Consider the following 19,018-nt stretch of genomic DNA (forward strand, 5'->3'; position numbering starts at 1 on the left):
TTCCATTTCAGTTAAATTAAAGAATGATAATTTTACCTGCAAACTCATGCTTGAACTTAAGCCTTTACGGTATTGTTAATTTATTTAAAAATTGGAAATACACTCTCTTTTATAAAGGGGAAAATGATTGAGAAGCATGTATTTTTTTCAATAAAGTACAACTTAAATCAAAACTGATCTGCCTGTAGGCTGAAAAAATCCTTCTGTTTCAATCAAGTAAGTCGTATTTTACAACTAGTTTGTATGAAATATGTTTAAAGAACAGTCTTCCTCCCTCTATGAATGATTTCAATATGAAAAATAAATGAAAATGAAGAATGTCTAGCACTGTGAATTGTCACTGCTCCGTTTACTTCCAACAAGTTATGACAATTTTCATCTGGAAAAGATATGGACCAAAGACTGACGGCAGTTCTTTTACACTTTGGCATAAATCCAATCAGTAACAAAAAGATCCTCCAATGACATTTTTCATTTTTCACAGCTCAAAATCAGACAGATCTGTTACACAACATTGGAGCACATGTGAATTCTTCACTGCTTGCAGCTACGAGGTAGATAAAATACACATACTGTCATAGCACTGCAATGATCTCTGTACTCTTTCATCTTGAATCCAACAATAGACAATATCAAATGTGCTAAAGTACTGCAGATGGAAAATTATATTCAGATGTGTGGATAAAGCTTTGAGATGCTATTTCTATGCTGAGACACAACAACAAACTTTCTTACAATGGTTTTCTTAGGCTAGCAATTGGAAAAGAAATCTCTTCACTTGGTAATAAAAATTGATGATCATTTAAATACATTTTCCTTTGTTTTGATCTCAGTAATAACTTCCAAGACCAAGTTCCACAAAATATGTACTACATTAACAAACTATTCCATTAATCAAAATAAAATAAAAATGTTTAAATTACATTCTGAGAATTACTTGACATTCTCTTTAAGTTATACTACAGTAAAAGATAAAGGGAAATTTCCATATAGTTATTAATTGTAAATTTCATTAGTTTCTTACCACATTCCTTTTCTAATTTTTTTCCTTTTTATATCAAAGTATTTGTTATTTATTACTATTTAAATTATTTAAAGTGGAATTATTTGTACCTACAGTCATCTTTAAGATTCTTCTTCCCATAGTAATCTTTTCTGTTATACTATTCTTAAAAGAATTAGCAAACATTAAACTGAAGAACTACGCAGATATTTAGAATTATGTGAAAACACTAACTGCATTTCCAGTATTCCTGCTCATTTCATAACACAACATACCATCTCACTACCCTCTCAGTTAGTTCTGTGGGTTGTTTAAAGCTCTCCAGAATTAAAGACAATAGCTTGATTCAATACGCTAACAAGTCTGCCAAAGGAAGGACAGCACTGGGTTAAACCTCTGTTATAAAAGATGTTTATTGCTTCTTCGTAGTCTCCCTGCTCCAAAGATGGCTCAGCATTTGAGAGGGTTAAAAAAAAAAAAAAAAAAAGGACATGTGAAGCAAAGAAAACACATAACTTTCAAAAATGTTGTCATGCAGTGGCTTCCTTCAGTAGTTCCAGTAAAAGAAAACAAAAAATCATGCCACTCCACGAAAAATAAGTAACTGTAGAAAAGAAGATGATGTAGATTGCAGAATTCTACTGAAACAAAACCAAGACTTCTAGGTATTATTGAAATGCAGAAGTATATATATTTTACATACATACATTTTTACTATTATTTAAAAAAAACAAACCCACACACAAAAAAAAGTTGAGTTGTTTTTGCCCCAAAACTGAAAAGCAGTTCACTCTTTTTTTCCAAAAAAGGAAAAAAATCTTCACCCCACCCCTTCAATGTCTACACAAATGGCCCTTGATAAAAGGGTCACATGCTCTAAATACCATACAACTAAAAAGTCTGACCACACACACACACACACACTCACAAAAGTTTCCATTCTTTTCAAAGACTTGGGATGAGATAAAAAGCACAGATTTGATCTCTTGAATAATACACCTGAAGTTACTCAAGTGTCTCTCAGGTCAAATTTCGAACACAAAACCAAAAGCTGATCTGAACTGTGCATGTTCCAGAAGAAAGGAACTGCAGAAGAGAAGGGTCTTTATCTTGAGTATGAACTTGTCTTGACAGAATTCACTGAGAAAGTGATCAGAGCCACTGTGTAAAAAGATAAAGAAAAGGCTTATACAAACTTAACAAAAGGCTGAAAACAGTTAATCCACTAGAATTTTCCACTAGAAGAAAACCATAACATCTTTTTTTCCCATTAGATGATATGATAAAAATATTGCATAATTGTTTTTGACATATCTGTTTCTGATGTACAGTTTATAATTCCCATTAAGAGCAGAAGAGAGACTGTTCTCAGGGAATGGATGCTTAAGGCCTTCATAACTATTCTCTACTTTTGCATGTAACAAAAATCTTTCTTTTTCTAGCAACTCTGTACATATTCTAGGGACAGAAATCAGAATACAAAGGAAGTTGTCCAAGGGAAAACAAGCCAAATCCTGTTGGTTCAGGAGTCTTTGCCTCTGAACGAACAGAGGAGTAATAAGTTGGATCAAAGACATCTTGCAGACCCAGCCAGGGCTGTTCAAAACTGAATGTGTCTTCACCAAAAGAGTAGAAAAAAATCCTTTGTGCTGAGCACTTAAGCAACCCTGAGTTTTAAGTAAATCAAAATAGTTCTTCCAGCCAGGATAATTCTCACAAGATAATTAACAAAAAAAAATGAGAAAAAATAACACTATGTACATCACCAAACAGCAACTTACTTGTTTTGAAAATCCAGAAGTTCGTTGTTAATTTTTTCAATATTCAAATCACTCCAAAGCATTTCATTGTATCCGTTGATACTAGCAATAACTGAATTATAAAGACTGTAAAGTTTCTGAAGCAATGAAAGCTCACGTTTAATTTTGTGCAGTTCAGGATACTCTGTTTCAGATTTTAGAAGGTGAAAATCATTAATGTTAAGTACAACTATATACATGAACACAAAAATCCACATATTTCTAAAATGGATAATTAATTGTTGTATGAAATCAGACTTGCAGTTTTTTAGTGTCTATAAAGGCAAACTTTTGTAGTTGCATTATGTAAGTACACCAGATTTTAAAGCACAGCAATTATTTAAATTGTTTTTCTTAATTTATATTCCTTCCAACTGTATAATATAATCTTACAAGGAAGGTACTGCACATACCTATATGGAGACAATGTTGAAAAAGTAGATGAAAAGGTAAAAGAACATACTGTGGTTTTATCCAAGAACTAAAATATCCCCCATCTCAGTTTGCACTATTTAATTAAGAGGAAGAGATTAAACGGGGATGGGGGAGAGGAATTCTTTCAAAACAGATACTTGACATATGTTAGGCAATAGAAGTATTTAAAAAGATCTCCCCAAATGAAACATTTTGCTCCATTTCTATTGTATCTGTGGGGCTTTCTAGTTAAATATATCATGCTTCTGTCTTCAGACAAGAAAACACTGAATTCAGTATGTACAAATTGAAGTACTTATCACACTTTAATTCATATGGTAGCATCCAAAACTGGAAGTGTGCCTGATTAGGAATCATAAGAATATTATAGACAAGATGTACAATCCTAGTGAATTAATTATATATCCAAGGATGGGACAATCTGAATACTTCATCAACATATTCCCAAAAACTGGATATGAAGGAAAGCAGAGAGGAAATGTGTTTGACTCTAGACAGAAAAAGCAAGAAAGCTAAGCAGATAGACCCTTCCTGGGATGCTTGGAACAGTGCATTTGTATGTGCAGGCTGACAGACACTGTTTCACATAACTCATAAGGAATACAACTATAATTTACTGCAAAGATTTTTTTTTTTTTTTTTTGTAATGAATTTGGCACTGAATCCATTACACAGGTCCCAAACAAAAAAATATTCACACACACATATATATATGTAAAAATAGCCTATTGAACCAGGTGTCTATATTCTCTGAGAAAGTACCTGTAACAGGAAGACCAAATAATTCTTCCCCACCAGAAAGAGAGATATACTTTGTCCACAGTTCATCAAATCTAGCTTGAAAGAGCTGTAATCTCTCACTTGCTTCATGGGGAGGAACATTTTCTTCACTGGGGCCTCTGCAAAAATAAAATAAAAAATGAAAAAACTGCAATAAGTACAAGTATCAGCCATGCAGGTTTCATGAAGAAGTGCAAGAGAACACAGGCATAATTTACTGGATAGTATTTAACATTTTCTAATGTTTTGGGTTGTTTTTTTTCTAGAAATTTTTACAATAGTTACCAGAAGAGAAAATGCATGCCCACACAATATATTGAGTTTTATTTGAACACAATACATTTTGTAATAATATATATGCTCCAGCTTACCAATACATATAAAAAACAGCAAAAAGAGCTACAAATGTTTTGTTTTCCATTTCTTTCTCTTTCTTCTGTAAAACAAATTTATATTCTTAAAAAGGAAAAGATGGCAGGTACAGAACACACAACTGGCATGACTTCAAGCAGCGCATGCCCAGACTCAGACATTAATTTCCTTGTCAAAACACACAAAGAGTGTGTGTGTTATCACACATAATCACAACAGATCACCAAATTTTGGTCCCTTCCTTCTTTGTGCCACACTAGCTGCTAACACGGAAGTGTCCAATGAAGCACAGGTACTCCACGATTTAAATTTAAAAAGTCCAAGTAAACATTCCTGTAAAGAACAATCAGTGAACTTTGAAACATTAGGAATTGGAATCTCTGCTAACTTCCAAGGCACTATCTACATATTTAAATATATGCTTTAGTGCTTTGTTGTGTCTGGAACACCTTAAAGACTTCAAATTTGGATCTGTATTGAGAATCAACTCTAGCACTGAAATCATGCAAACTGATCTATGGCTGCGAGAATATCTTGTATTATTCTGAAATCTGGGTCTTTTTAATCAGTTCTCATATCAGCATTGATGCTGTGTTGTGTTTAACTCTTTCAATGCACCATTCTGAACAATCACTAATTAAGCATAATTGTACTGTACCACAGTTCACCTACTTTTCATTATAGTCTTTGCAAAATTCTGTAGTATCAGCCTGGAATCTCTGAACACCTCTCAGCAAATCTGTTTTCATGATTGGCTGTAACTTCAGTAGCAAATTCTCAACCTGCAGTGCCTAAATGCAGACAAAGAGAAAAAACAGGCATAAAAGAAAAGGAGAAAAACCACAGAATTTTCCAGTATTTCAACATAAATTGTCTGGCAATAATTGCTATAGCTGTTATTTGAGAAACAAACAATACACCAATGATACCAGTGTGTTTAGGTTCTTCCAAGCATAAGCCAATCCATCAACTCTTTCCATGTTTCCATCCTGAAAAAGCAGATTGTATCTCTGAAGCACAGAATAAGATTCTTCGATTGGTCCAACTGTCATGTCAATTTTAACTTCATTCTCTCGAATTTCCTTTAGTGCTTCCATTGCTCCCCGTACATCATCAAGGTCACGGATAGGCCTGCTTAATTTCTTGCTAAGATTTTCAATGAATGAATAAATTTCATCCATGTCTGCGGCAGATCTTTCATTCAAAGCTAATCCAAATGTTCTTTGTCTTGAGTGGCACTCCTGAATAAGGGCTATTTTCAATGACTCTGTCGCAATATCCACTGATTCCAGAACAAAGTGATTTGGCAGGTCTCTGATTTGCAGTTCTAATTGCTAAGAAAACACAAATGATCAACTTTTAATTTCACTACAATTATTTGAACAGTTCCTTCTTATGAAAGACATGATACTTACAGAAAAGTATCCAATTTGAGTCTGGAATTCAGCCACTGTTGGGATAGTCTCTATGAATTCCTTCACTTTTTCCTCTGGATCCTATATAAAAGTTTATTTTAATTATTACTTAGCACTGGTATTGCAATAATCTAGCCAAGACTCAGCTGTCTGATGTACTATGCAAACACAAATAATCCCTCTTAACAGAGTTCAAAGTATAAGCATTAAGCTCCAACTGTTTCACTTGATCTGCTTTTCCTGATTCTTATTCTTTTTACAGCACTCGTTATTAAAGCATTTGAAATCTATCCATAATTCAAATGCAGACACTGATGAGGATATCCCTTAGTCTCTGCAGAGGTAAAAGCTTCAGTGCCATCTGGGTCTCAATAAATGGGCTAAATAAAGGGTTCAATTACAGCAAAATTAATCTTCATCCAGCTCAGCAACGCTCACCTACAGTAACTACAAGTAATGCTTCCCAAAGAGCAGTCTCCTCATGAAACCCGCAACAGCATTTAAAAGATTTCACAATACAGCTACATATTTCATTAAATATATATTTAACCTTATTCCAGATGCCTGAAAATTCAGAAAAGCTGTTCAGAAGATCCGATGCTCTAGCTTTGAGAGACAAAATAACTGTACTTAGTTGAATCGCCACTTTGTTTACATCCTTATGCTCGACGATCTGCTTGTCTAAAGGTTTCAGTGCCAACATCCTGGTGAATTTATTCTCATCACCTAGCTCTATGGCAACAGATTGTTCAGCCTAGCATAATTAAACAATAATAAACATATATACATTAGTTTTATTTTACATTATTGAATGCACAATAAGACACATACAGTGGGTACATCTATGAGTGGATAGAAAAGTGCAAAGGAAGAATCCACAAGGAGACTCCCTGCTTTTAGCTTTCATTTTTACAGAGCTATAGTTCTAGTGCTAATGATAATTTTTAAAAATTAATTGCCACGTGGAGTTCCTTGTTAACTACAGGTGTGCTGATTCCACCTCCTATACAAATGTTCAGGTATTCCTTTCTTTGGTAGAGGATCACGATCAGGCTGAGGGGGCAGGCGCTCTTCAGTCTAAAGAGACACTCTGGGAGAAACTTAAAACAGCTTTCCAAGACCTGAAGAGGGTCAACAGGAAAGTTGGGGTGGGACTTTTTATAAGGGCATATAGGGACAGGATGAGGGGAAATGGTTTTAAACTGGAAGAGGGGAGATCTAGACTAGATATCAGGAAGAAATTCTTTACTGTGAGGATGGTGAGACACTGGAACAGGTTGCCCAGAGAGGTTGTGGATCACCCCTCCCTGAAAGCATTGAAGGCTAGGCTGGATGGAGCTCTGAGCAACGTGGCCTAGAGGAAGGTGTTCTTGCCTACAGCAGGGGGTTGGAACTAAGTGATCTTAAAGGTCCCTTCCAACCCAAACCACTCTATGGTTCTGTGATCTCTATTCTTGGCCAAAAAAAAAGTGTGGAAGGTAATCTCGTGTAGGCTACTTAGAAATAAGCAAGCAATTCCTGAAAGAACTTGTGTCAACTCGATCTCTTCTAGTTGCTTTTTATCATTTGTAGGACTCAAAAGGTTCTTTTAATGCAAATGAACTGATTTGTATTTGTTTTTTAATGTCAGATTGACAAAAGAAGAATTATTTTTTTTTAAGACACTTTTCAGTACAGACCCACATGTATTTCATTACCATAAGACAGAATTAAGGCCATCTGATTACCATTACTGTCCATTTCTAAACATGAATAAATTTTATTATCTATTTGTATCTCAGACCTTCCCAAGGTTTTAGTGCTTATTTTAATACTGATAATACATACATATAGCAATTACTTTAACACTGTAGCCTTTGTATGTAGCCTGAAAGTTTAACTAACTTTTTGGCTGGGAAAACTAATAAGTTGTGTTAGTAGCACACTGTATAATGCTGGTTTTCATACATTGTCCACACTGTCATCATACTTTAACAGTATTTTAAAAATATTTTTATTAAAGCTATTGTTGATTTTAATAATAAAAAACTTCAACATTAGCTTTATTAATTGTTATTCTTTGCTCTTCTGTTCAATTACTTGATCTGGAGATTAAAAACTAGGCTTAAACTAGTAAGGAAACCTTCCAAATTACAAATCAATGTATTACTGTAGAATACATTCATATGAAATTGAGAAATGTTAACCAAAATATTGAAATTTTAAAATAATAAAATAAAACACTCACCTGCTGCTGCTTATGATGTAAGTAAGCAAATTTCCAGAGTGGGATATCTTTGGCTATTGATAATATTATATTTACTGCTTTGTTTACAGCACTCTGAAAATAACAAAACATCTACTTTGAGCACACAGAGAGATCAGAACAAGTGTGTGGGGGGGAAAGGGGTGGAGGAAGGAATGAAGGAAAAAAACAGATCCTCTGAACAATACCAAAATGGAAAAGTTGTACCTCTATCTTTATCAGAACTGTTCTAATAAGCATGGAGTAGAATCATGCAAAATAGATTTTGTTAGAGGAAAGAGTACCCCATAAAGCTTTGTCAGTCAGACATTCTATTTTTATGTGCTCTTCAAACAAGAATATAGGAGAGAAAGAGAGATCTATGAGCTTCTGAGGAATCATAAATTAAGTATTATTTCACTTTACATTGGTTATAAATATAAAATAATATTAATACTATATTTCACATTCACATCAGAATGTCTGAATAAATTTGTCTGAATTTATACAGGCAGCTATATAAATTATCATATAACTTTTCTACCTATGGTATTTAAAAATTACACTTTATGGTGTGATTTCTTACTGACAATATCAAAAGGCTGCAAATGAAATCTGAGAAAGAATTCAGCAACTGATTTTGATGGCGACAATTCCAGCTGAAAAATCTTCAAGTTAACCACATAAACAACTAATACTTTTCAAAGAACTTCAGAGATCATAGCAGATGGTAAATACAAACGTAAGAATTTAGCTGAATTAGTGTAGGTAAGCTTAAATATTTAAACTCTTTAAACTCTTCCACAGTACAGGGCTCCAGGCTTTTAATATTTCTCTTTGTATTTCACTACTGCACAAATCTGATTACTGAATATTTCAAAACAATCATGTCTTCTTAAACTCTGAAAGTGTTTAAGGAGATAAGGAAGTCAAATCAATGTATCAAGGGCATTCTATTTTTTTTCTTGCACTTGCTTTGAAAACAATCGTAGTGGACTGTGAACAGGAGTTGATAAGCTTGTAGGAAAATGGTTGATTCTACTGCATAACAAACCTAACTCGTGGTTTTGTTCTTAGCATCCAGTGATGTCATATGAACTCAAGTGACTTCTAATCTTTTCTTCCACTTCCTTTATTGCTAATACCAGATTAAACTTGCAAATCTGGCTTTAAATAATGCATTAATACAAATTTTTAACAAAAATGACTGAGACATGCAGTTATTCAGTTACCTGAATATCTTCGAGACTTGGTCGCAAGACAACATTAGGAATAGCCAGTTGAAAATCAGTTTTGAACAAAGGAATTCTCTTTGTTTCTACAGACCTGATCATCTGATACCTAGAGTCAACAACACGCAATTGATGTCTCAAGGACTCTAAGGAAATCTTCGTGCCTAAATAAATGCAATATTTATGTTATATTTTTTACCACAATAAACCTGCAATAAAATCTTCAAGTGATATTAAAAAACTAAACAAATCTGAAAACAAAAGACTCACATCTGACTAAAGAATCAGTATTCCTCTGGCAAAGCTGTCCCATGAGATAATAACAACAACAAGACATGCATTCTTGGCAGCGTGTTTTCTGTTTCATGTCAAGATGCGTACAGGAGTATGAATCCTGAAGAGTTAAAGGGAAACTCTTAGACAAGTAATGGTATTATCCACTGTATAAGTGAAATATCAAGTTTCTGACTACATTATAGCAGGTTACTTTTAATACTGTAGAGGCCTTACCTCCAGAGTTCTTCCAGTATCTGCTTTCAGCCTGTGCATAAGAGTGTCTACCAGTTCATACACAGAGCATTCCACTTGCTGACTCTGTCTGCAAAAACAACCTTAGAGTCATCCACATCAAGTCAAACATAAGGAATAATTTTTAACTTGTTTATAGACGCATTCTCAGCTCCATTGCACTCTGAAGTGCCGAATGTGCAGGGAGACACCCTTCTACTTTTCCCTTTGCTCCTACTGCTTAGACACACATAGAATGTAAGGCATTAAGATATGCAGACCATCGGGAAACGCATTCATCAGACTCTCATATCTTATTCAACTGGACTTCATAATAATCAAAGAAAAATAAGTTCTTTTTCTGGCTGTAGTTAAGAAAGAAAAAGCAGGCTTATCAAGACAATTCAGTAAGAAAATGTTAGTTATCTTCTTGACCTATTTTCTAGCTCTGAAATCAAAAATAGTAAAAAAATAAATACAAAGCCAGTATCATGTTTTGCAAAATGCACATAGACATTTTTTTGAGAAGAACAGAGCAATTACTCTTCTATATCCTGGAAAATAAGCATAAACTAAAAGATTTTCAGCTCTGGGTAAATTAGAAGTCTTACATTACTGAGCTAGCATTAAGAATCAAGCAGTTAGCACTGAGATGACTTTTCAAGTTTAATCCAGTTCCATTTTCCTTGCTATTCAGTAGAATGCCATAAGAAAAAAAACACAAAATGCTAAATAGTGTAAATGCAATTTTAATATGCTGTATTCAATTACTTGGGAGTTCCTGCTCTGTAATCTGAGACTATCATTTTGCTTTTCACTAGTAGTCAGTAACAGTAAGAATATTTTTTTTTAGAAGTACATTCTCTGTGCATAAAAAGTAATACATAAATATTTGCTCCCAAATTGAGCCTTCAAATCTATGCAATAATACACCTACTGAGAAAGTTTGCGAGCAGTAGAGACAGCAAGATTTTCTGTCTGTTCCAAGAATGTAGATACATCTATAGGTTCATCTTCTGGTAAAATTATCAGAGCAGTGTTTGACATATCCTCCAGAACTCTTTCAATTCTGCACTCCAGGGTATCAGCAGCTTCTTTGACTATAAAGTCCAATTCCCTCATGGTACTATAGACATTCTCAATAACTAAGCAAAGAAAACAGAATGAAAACAAATCATGTGAAATACAAACCTCTTAAATCTCCCCAACCTGCCCCAAATTATTACAATTAAATGATGATTTAACAACAATGGAATATGGAATTAAGGCACGAAACCAAAGCATGATGGACTTCCTGTCCTTTGGAGTCTTTAAATGAAACCATTTTACAATAAGTAACAGAAGAATCTTCGAAGTATTTCTTCTCTATTAATACTGGAATGAGAAGGATTAACAAAAATCATTGGAAAAAAAGAGAGGAACAAACGTACTAAAAATATTCTGGTTCTCCTAAGAACCTACAGTGTGAAAGTCAGCATTGTGGATTGAGCAACTAAAATTCCTCAAGACTGCACAGAGGTTAAACCACTTGATTTTTTCTTTCTTGTATATGACCTAATTTAATTTGGAAAGAGACAAAGCCAGTCCCTTAGCAGATGTGTTTACTAAGCTGAGTAAAAATGATTGTTTCTGAATAGAGTGGATAAATTCTTTTGCTGTCTTTTATACTTTATATAAAAAGAAAGAAATAACTCATCTGGCACATTTTGGTTATTAGCAGACAGTATAATTTGAATTATCAGTACTTTGTCTAACTGTTGAATGTTTAAAATAGAAGATACCATTTATTGCTATTAGGAGGTTAATGATTGAATCTTGTCTTTTTTATTGACTAGAATGAACGAATAATCCAACCAATTCCCTAGACACTTTTCCTTTTTTAATACATAAATTAGGTACTTCTAAATCCATTTATTTCTCATTTTCTAAGTTTTAGTCTAGAAGGCTACCACAGGCCCTTGTGCTTTCAAACAGAGGAAAACCTTGTCTTTCTTTTTTTTGTTTTCCAGTCAGGTAAAGATCAATAAATGGCTAAAAGGTGGCCAGCTCTGCCTTAAGAAATGGCCAGAGCCCTTTGCACTAATGTCACATGGAACAGTCACAAATGTTGCACAAACCCATGCCCACATCTGTTCTTGTTTATCTTGCTTTTCATTTTGAAGAAAAAAGTGGGAGCCCAACATCAGTTTGGATCAAGTGAGAACAGATTTAGAAGCATGAGCTACTGTTTTCTCACAGAATCAAACTACAAAATTCTTGCTAAGAGCTTTACGTATGTCATTTCAATGACACTATTATAGAGTTAACTTTATGCTGTACTTCATGAGGATAACATTCTGTCCTAATAGCTGTGTTGGGAAAAGTCCATGCATAGTTCAGAATTTTTAAAGTTTTCTTAGAAAAAAATAGAATTAGAAATAGAAATAGAAAAAATAGAATAGAAATCTGTCCCTTACTCTTTTCAACTTTGAATTTGTCATGTCTATTTCAAGATATTCAGAAAGGTCAGTTAAAAAGACCTTTCTATAGAAAAGATAAGAGACATTATTACAGCACCAAATGTTTGTTCTCTTATCTCTCACTCTTGTATCATTCAGGGTACAGTTATCTACCTACAGCAAAGAGGTCAGTCCACAAACCATTTTTTTCACAGAGAAATAAAAACAGAATGCAGGCATAAGAAGAGTTCTACATTTTTTCCTTATGTGGACACTTACTTGGAAACAGATCAGAGAGATACTGATAGGGGAAAAAGTAAAAATGCACAATAATTTAAGAAGCGTGATGTGACAGTTTAAAATCAGTAAATGAAAAGGTATGTAATTCAGAAACACAATGCAACACAAGCCCTAATAATATGATGTAATGTTACTCACTCAAGTTTGCAAGACAGCTAGAGAGTTGAGGCTTTACAGACCCTCCCAGCAAAACATTACCACCAAACAATATTATCAACAGCTTACCACTACTTCTCTTCCTACATACATTTATTGATATTTAAAGAAGTCCAGGACAGCTGTGTCATGCCTGGAGCAAGGGCATCCTCAACTTGTTCTATGAATGGCTTCATTAGTGGTTTCAGCACAACAGGAATTCTATTCAGATGCTCTTTGTAATTGATCAATAGATTCTCGAGACTGTAAGACATGGTCGTGTTTAGAATGTGTTTATTTCAGATATAAGAAACAGACAGAAATTTGGTCACATTTTCTATTAATAAGAGTTGCAAGTCCTGATCCCATGTTAAAAATTAAAGTTCCTCCCAGTTCTAACAAGGTCTCTTTCTCCTCCCAAACACTGGAACCAGACTGGAGAAATAATTATTTCCAGAGAGCTATCTATTTAGGGCTACTTTCTTCCAAGGAAAATGCATTACAGACAAAAATAAGGAAATTGAAAACACTGTTTTTCTTCCCTTCCTCCTATCTCACAGAAAAAAAAAGAAAAGAAAAAAAGAAAAAAAAAAGAAAAAGAAAAAGAAAAAGCCTGTATGAAAAGACACTACTTATAAGGAAATCTAGATTCATAGTACTCAGGGCACAAAATGCCAAAGGAGCCAAATTCTGAATCAATATTTTTATGAAAATGGAGCTCCATAACCGAGCTCCATAAAAAAGAACTGGAAGTCAATGCAGCTCAGAAGTCAAAGATACAAAACAGATTATTTACAAGAGCTGCTGCAGAAAAATGATAACTGTGCTCTATGCCAGATTAAAACCATAACACTAAATATTGTTACAAACAGTGTACTGAGAGAGTCTATTCACAGAATGCAGAGTATTTTTCCAATGTTACTTAAGGCAAAATTAGTGTCTGAATATTCCTTCTTTGCTTAGGGAGTTGGTCTGAAATCTCTTTCACAATAGAAAATAAATTTGGATTTTCTTTTATTGCAAACACTTTCTGTACATTTTTGTTTCCCTTGGATGGCAAATATTAAAACTATTGCTTTTCAGAAGACTGAAGCACATAGAGTTTGATTTGCATGTTAGAAATTTTAGGTTTGTTCTGAAACACTCCATGGATAATTCATGAAAAATGTGTCATTTCAAGAGTGAAAGACTGAAAATATTAACAGTAGAAAGGAGGGCTGAGAGGATTTCAATTCAGTTATGAAAATCTTTGAACTTTGTCCTTTTCTGTCCACTTCTTTATAAAAACTACTTTAAGTACACTCCTTACAAAAATGACTCTTTTTAGACCTATCACCCTTACTTAAAGAACTAATAATCAGGATCCCAAAGAACTGAAAAGAACTCCTACAGCACAAAATTTAGCTGTTACAATGACAGAAAGAAACTATTTAAAAACAACATAGGTTATTTCAGATATTTAGCATGAGAGAAAAAAAAAACATGAATATTTGCATATAATAACTTAGTTGATGTATTACCCATACCAACATTTGGGTTGTGTCTCAATCAAGTGATAAATTCCAACTTAATATCAAAAGCATTATTCTGTTACAAAAGTAAATGTGATACTTTGGAATGCAACCCATATGTTATAGTGTGGAGAGATGCCTTAGTACCTAGAAATTCCACTTACAGAGTAGCTGTTATAGTAACAAAATAAAAGCATGTAGACATTATCTAGCTACAATAATTTTGTGGAGAGAGGAATAATTGCATATTAACAGTTCTACTATGGAATTGCAGGGGAAAAGAATAAAATTTCAGTTAAATTCCATCACAGTGAAAAGTTACAACAAATCAGAAGTACATACAACAGACTCAAAGCTAAGGATTCCTATCTGCAGATGAGAATCACATCCAGAAAGTGTTCACTCACTCCATTTGATGTTTTTTAATCTGTTCTTCGTCTGCACACAAGCTGAGGACAACATCTGGAAGGTTAAAATGCATTTTTTTCAGGTACTTTGTTTCGTAAAGTACTTCCAGGACCACTGGATCCAAGTTTACAACCAATTCCTTTGTATAGTGGTAGTGGGGAGAAAAGGGGCAGGGAGAGAAAATAATAAAGCAGTATTTTAGTAGTTTAGTGATTACATGCAGTATGTTACATCTGGAAGATATGACAAGATATAGAGGACTAGCCAAAATTTTTTAAATTGATCCCTATGTTGCAATTTCTACAAAGAACTCCAGGCTCCTGTACAAGTATTTTTCCAGATTTTCCAGAATATTAATCATCCAATAGCTTCCACTGATTTCATTTTCCCATGATTTCTTCACTGGCCCTAAACCCTTGGCTGCTGTGACTTCCCAAGTCTGATTCTAGTTCTGCACCTGTCTCTGTGAAAGCTGATTTGCCTTCTCATCTCAGTTTCTCCATATGTAGACTGCAGAGAAATGTTGTGTCTCTGTTTAGCCTCTGTACGTTTCTTAGGGCATAAAATGCTAATAAGGTGATGAATTAAGCTGAAAATCAGGTTCTAGCTTTCCATTATGGAATCAGTAATTCAAAAAATGTCCATTTTAATTGTAATTTCTCTGCAGTACAGCAGAGTAAGTCAGTTTTAAAGAATGGTAGGATTTTCTGTCTCAGCTAGCAATATTGAAAGCAAATTAGTGACTGCAATATAGGCAACACATTGATGTTGAACACTATAGAAAAGCCTACAATCTAATTAAAAACTCTTTGTTTGACTAATACTTTGGTTAACAAAGAAAAAAATACATGAAATAATACATTAAAAGATGTAGACAAATCTATACTGAGCATGTGTTTGCTGGGCACTGCCTCTTACATGTCCTGAATAAGGCAAGGGGCTTATGAAGAAGAGAGATGATTATGTCTGTATCGTAGCATAAAAAGGAAAAAAATACAGTTTCATCAATTAAAGTAGTTCATTTTCTATCCTTATTAAGATTACATTAATGCTGTGCTTGTCTTTGCATGACATGAGTGAAGTATCATAGGTAATACTAAACAGCGCAGCAGTAATACAAAATAAATCCTACTTACTTTGGTTTCTGGGTGCCTGACAAGTAAGAAAGCATGCAGAGCATTTCTAGCCTGGTCAGCAAACCTGCACCAGGCTCTATAATAAATAAGTTCAAATTCCAAAAGAACCGCAGCCATTTTATTGTAGTTCTTAGCAACCTTTTTCATTTCCAATGTCTGCAAATAAAATAAAATAAAAAAATAAAAAATAACAAAATTAGAAAAGCCAACACCATTTAATCAATTTGATGAGCCTAACATAATAGAAATGTCCTCCAGTAAGGTTTTCCTCGCTACCATTAGGAAAACAAAACAAAGTTTCATGTTACACAATTTAAGAGAGGGTAAAACAAAGAACAAAAGAACAACCTCATCTAGAGTACTGCATCCAGATGTGGAGACCTCAGCATAGGTGAAACACAGACCTGTTGTAGCACATCCAGAGGACGGCCACAGAAATGATCCGATGGATAGAATACCTACCTAGAAGGAAGGGCTGAGAGAGCTGGGGCTGTTCAGCCTGAGGAAGAGAAGGCTCCAGGGAGACCTGAGAGCAGCCTTTCAGTATCTAAACAGGGCTGTAAGAAGGAAGGGGACAGACTCTTTAGCAGAGTCTGTTGTGATAGGATAAGGGGAAATGGTTGCAAATCAAATGAGGGGAGATTTAGACTGGGTACAAGGAAAACATTTTTTACAGTAAGGGTGGTGAGGTACTGGAACAGGTTGACCAGTGGTGGAAGTCACATCCCTGCAGACACTCAATGTCAGGCTGGACCAGGACCTAAGCAGTCTGATTGAGCTGTAGATGCCCTTGCATCTACAGCAGGACTAGATGACTTTTAAAGGTCTCAGAGTTCAAGCAGCATTTAGACAGTGCTCTCAGACATAGGATTTGAATTTGAGGTGGTCCTGTGGGGAGCCAGGAGTTGGGCTTAATAATCCTTGTGGGTCTCATTCAACTCAGGAACGTCTATGGTTATGTGAAGCATTTGAAGTTTAATATCTCAGTCCTCTACATTGTAAAGCACTGCATTGAGAAGGCTCTAAGCATAGGTCCATGGCCAACAATGGTGTGATGAGGAATAACACAAGTCCCAGTAGGGACAAAAGAATTTGCAGAAGTCATCAGCTTAACATCTCAAGGGAAGTAACTGTCCTGAGCCACAGAATAACAATGTTGCAAAAAGAAATTGAGATCCTGGAGCAAATAATAATACTATCCAGTTAGATAAGCTTGAATAGAATTGTTAGAAAAGTGAACTTAGGAAAAAAATAATTTCTGTCTGTTAATAATTTGGATTAGAATTTAGCATAAACCATCCTCTGCTCATTTCCAACCTTCAGAAGTGTAGTTTTCTTTTTAAAGAATCTCATTGGATGGTCAATTTTTCTGTACAACTGCTGGGCCCACATAATCTTCCCTGTTACCTAAAATACAAAACAGATGAAGCTATATTTCCATTAACTTAAAAAGCCAAGACAAAAAGATCTTTCTCTCTCTCTCATTTATTTCATTCTTACTGGTGGTATATTACGTGGTATAGGTGGATTTTCTTTTTGCTCCTGGTAGAGTTTTTGCACAAAGTCTAAGTCTTGACTGTATTGCTGAAGGACAACGGTATACTTCTCATTAAGATCAATTTGATTTTCTCCTATTTGTTCAAGCTTCATCAGAAGTCTCAGCATCTGTTCAGTCTAAAAAGGAAGAGGGAATACTGCAAAAAATGTTCATAGTTTAGACAGTCATGGTTCATAAAGCCTGGTTATTTCTATTTATAACATAAGTTATATAAATTTGTAAGCAATTTTCTAAGAAGCAAGAAAATGCTTCCAGACAAATTAGTGAACTTCAATATTTTGTGCTGTCCAAAATATACTTACCATAGACTTAAAAAAGAAACTTCCACCACCACGGAATGTTGCACACTTACTTTGTTCTGACCCTCCAAACCTTACTCTTTTTTTTTCTGTAAATAGTTGTAGTGGAACACCTACCCTGCATTATTCTCCAGTAAGTGAATACCTAAGAGTTTAAGAAACGGAATTTTGCATCGAACTCGCCTGTTCTGACTAGTGTTATATATCTGCATACATAAATACGGGCAACCTATGAAAGACCTTCCAGCCTGAAGTCTTACATCTGATGAGGCAACGAACTGAGGTCTTCCCTCTGCACTTTCAACTTCTCTTTCATTTCTATACTGACATACAACAAAAGAGGATCAGTAGCTTGGCTTTACCTCTGATTTGTCCAGCAGTAGGAGACAGGGCTGCAGTAGAAGAGCTGCTGAATACTACCACCAAACCGCATGTACTGTTTAATTATCTACAACAATCCTACCACAAAGCTTGGAAATTCTGACAAACATGAGTTGTTTCCTTTCACTGGCCTCAAGAAAATTATGTTGTATGACCCTATAACAGCTTTTTGGTTTTGCTTTTTTTTTTTTTTTTTTTTAAAGGAGAAAAGCAGATACCTATTCTTTGGGAGGAAAGAGGGAAATCACCACAGAAGTGAACATTACTTATGGACTTCTGCAAGTGAGTATACAGAACACAGGACAAGGAACACTGAAAGAGAGCAGAGTAAGAAAGAAACAGAAAGTCAGTCCAAAGATAATGGAAGAAGATAGAGCCACATAAATATGACAGTCCAAAACACAGTGAGAGAAAGAAGGACCTATCCTAGTGTGTCAATATCAATATCAGGGTGGAAGAGGGATGGAGAATACTAGATTGAGGAAAGAGAATAAACCAGAAAGAAAATATAGGGCTATATAGAGTTAGTAAGGAAAGATGGTACATGCAACTAGCAGTAACTATTAACGAATGTTAACTTTCAGCACTTTTAAACATATTCTGACAGTAGCTTGTAGTAGGCTTGATGTCCTCCTACCTTATCTCGGACAGCCCCAGTACAGCACAAAGCAATACCAATAAAAATGGAGTACAACAGGAATTATGGATATTCAGCCTTTCTGAACATCAGAACAGGAGCTTGCATTTGTAAAATTACTTACAGTTACAGTCTTCTCGAAACAGGAATCCACAAATTCTTGTATGGACTCATACAGTGTTGCAATTTGGTTCTTAAACTCAAGATAATCTTTATCAAACTAGAAAATTGTAAAAGGAAAAAAAAAATATTAAACTGTACTGTTGCTTTTACTTTATGCATTTTTTTTTACATAAGGTTTCTTGGAAATTTGCATTATCTGCCTAGCATATAAGTTAGAGAACAGAGATGAGACCAATAATGAAGGCGTAAAAAGTCTAAGCAAAGCAAACAAAAAGTTAAGAATTATTAGGCTATATAATTACAGCCCCATCTTTATAAACACAGT

General features: G+C 34.6%; 1 protein-coding gene across 1 annotated transcript in view; it reads right to left on the reverse strand.

Annotated features, from left to right (window-relative positions):
- The window catches only part of LOC116226501 (dynein axonemal heavy chain 5-like), a 147,499-nt gene that overhangs the window by 110,454 nt on the left and 18,027 nt on the right, over positions 1 to 19,018 (reverse strand). Inside the window, exons 16-32 of the mRNA XM_090137272.1 lie at positions 18,695 to 18,790; positions 17,196 to 17,369; positions 17,013 to 17,102; positions 15,696 to 15,851; positions 14,559 to 14,698; positions 12,753 to 12,904; positions 10,705 to 10,912; positions 9,771 to 9,858; positions 9,531 to 9,654; positions 9,261 to 9,424; positions 8,032 to 8,124; positions 6,355 to 6,558; positions 5,805 to 5,885; positions 5,319 to 5,723; positions 5,062 to 5,180; positions 4,000 to 4,136; positions 2,785 to 2,947 (exon numbers count right to left, since the gene is read on the reverse strand). Of these exons, the coding sequence (XP_089993398.1) occupies positions 2,785 to 2,947; positions 4,000 to 4,136; positions 5,062 to 5,180; positions 5,319 to 5,723; positions 5,805 to 5,885; positions 6,355 to 6,558; positions 8,032 to 8,124; positions 9,261 to 9,424; positions 9,531 to 9,654; positions 9,771 to 9,858; positions 10,705 to 10,912; positions 12,753 to 12,904; positions 14,559 to 14,698; positions 15,696 to 15,851; positions 17,013 to 17,102; positions 17,196 to 17,369; positions 18,695 to 18,790 (2,594 nt within the window). The remainder of the gene's footprint in view (positions 1 to 2,784; positions 2,948 to 3,999; positions 4,137 to 5,061; positions 5,181 to 5,318; positions 5,724 to 5,804; positions 5,886 to 6,354; positions 6,559 to 8,031; positions 8,125 to 9,260; positions 9,425 to 9,530; positions 9,655 to 9,770; positions 9,859 to 10,704; positions 10,913 to 12,752; positions 12,905 to 14,558; positions 14,699 to 15,695; positions 15,852 to 17,012; positions 17,103 to 17,195; positions 17,370 to 18,694; positions 18,791 to 19,018) is intronic.

The sequence above is a fragment of the Phasianus colchicus genome, chromosome 3, assembly GCF_987193195.1.
Source record: "Phasianus colchicus chromosome 3, bPhaCol1.hap1.1, whole genome shotgun sequence".
Lineage (NCBI taxonomy): Eukaryota > Metazoa > Chordata > Aves > Galliformes > Phasianidae > Phasianus > Phasianus colchicus.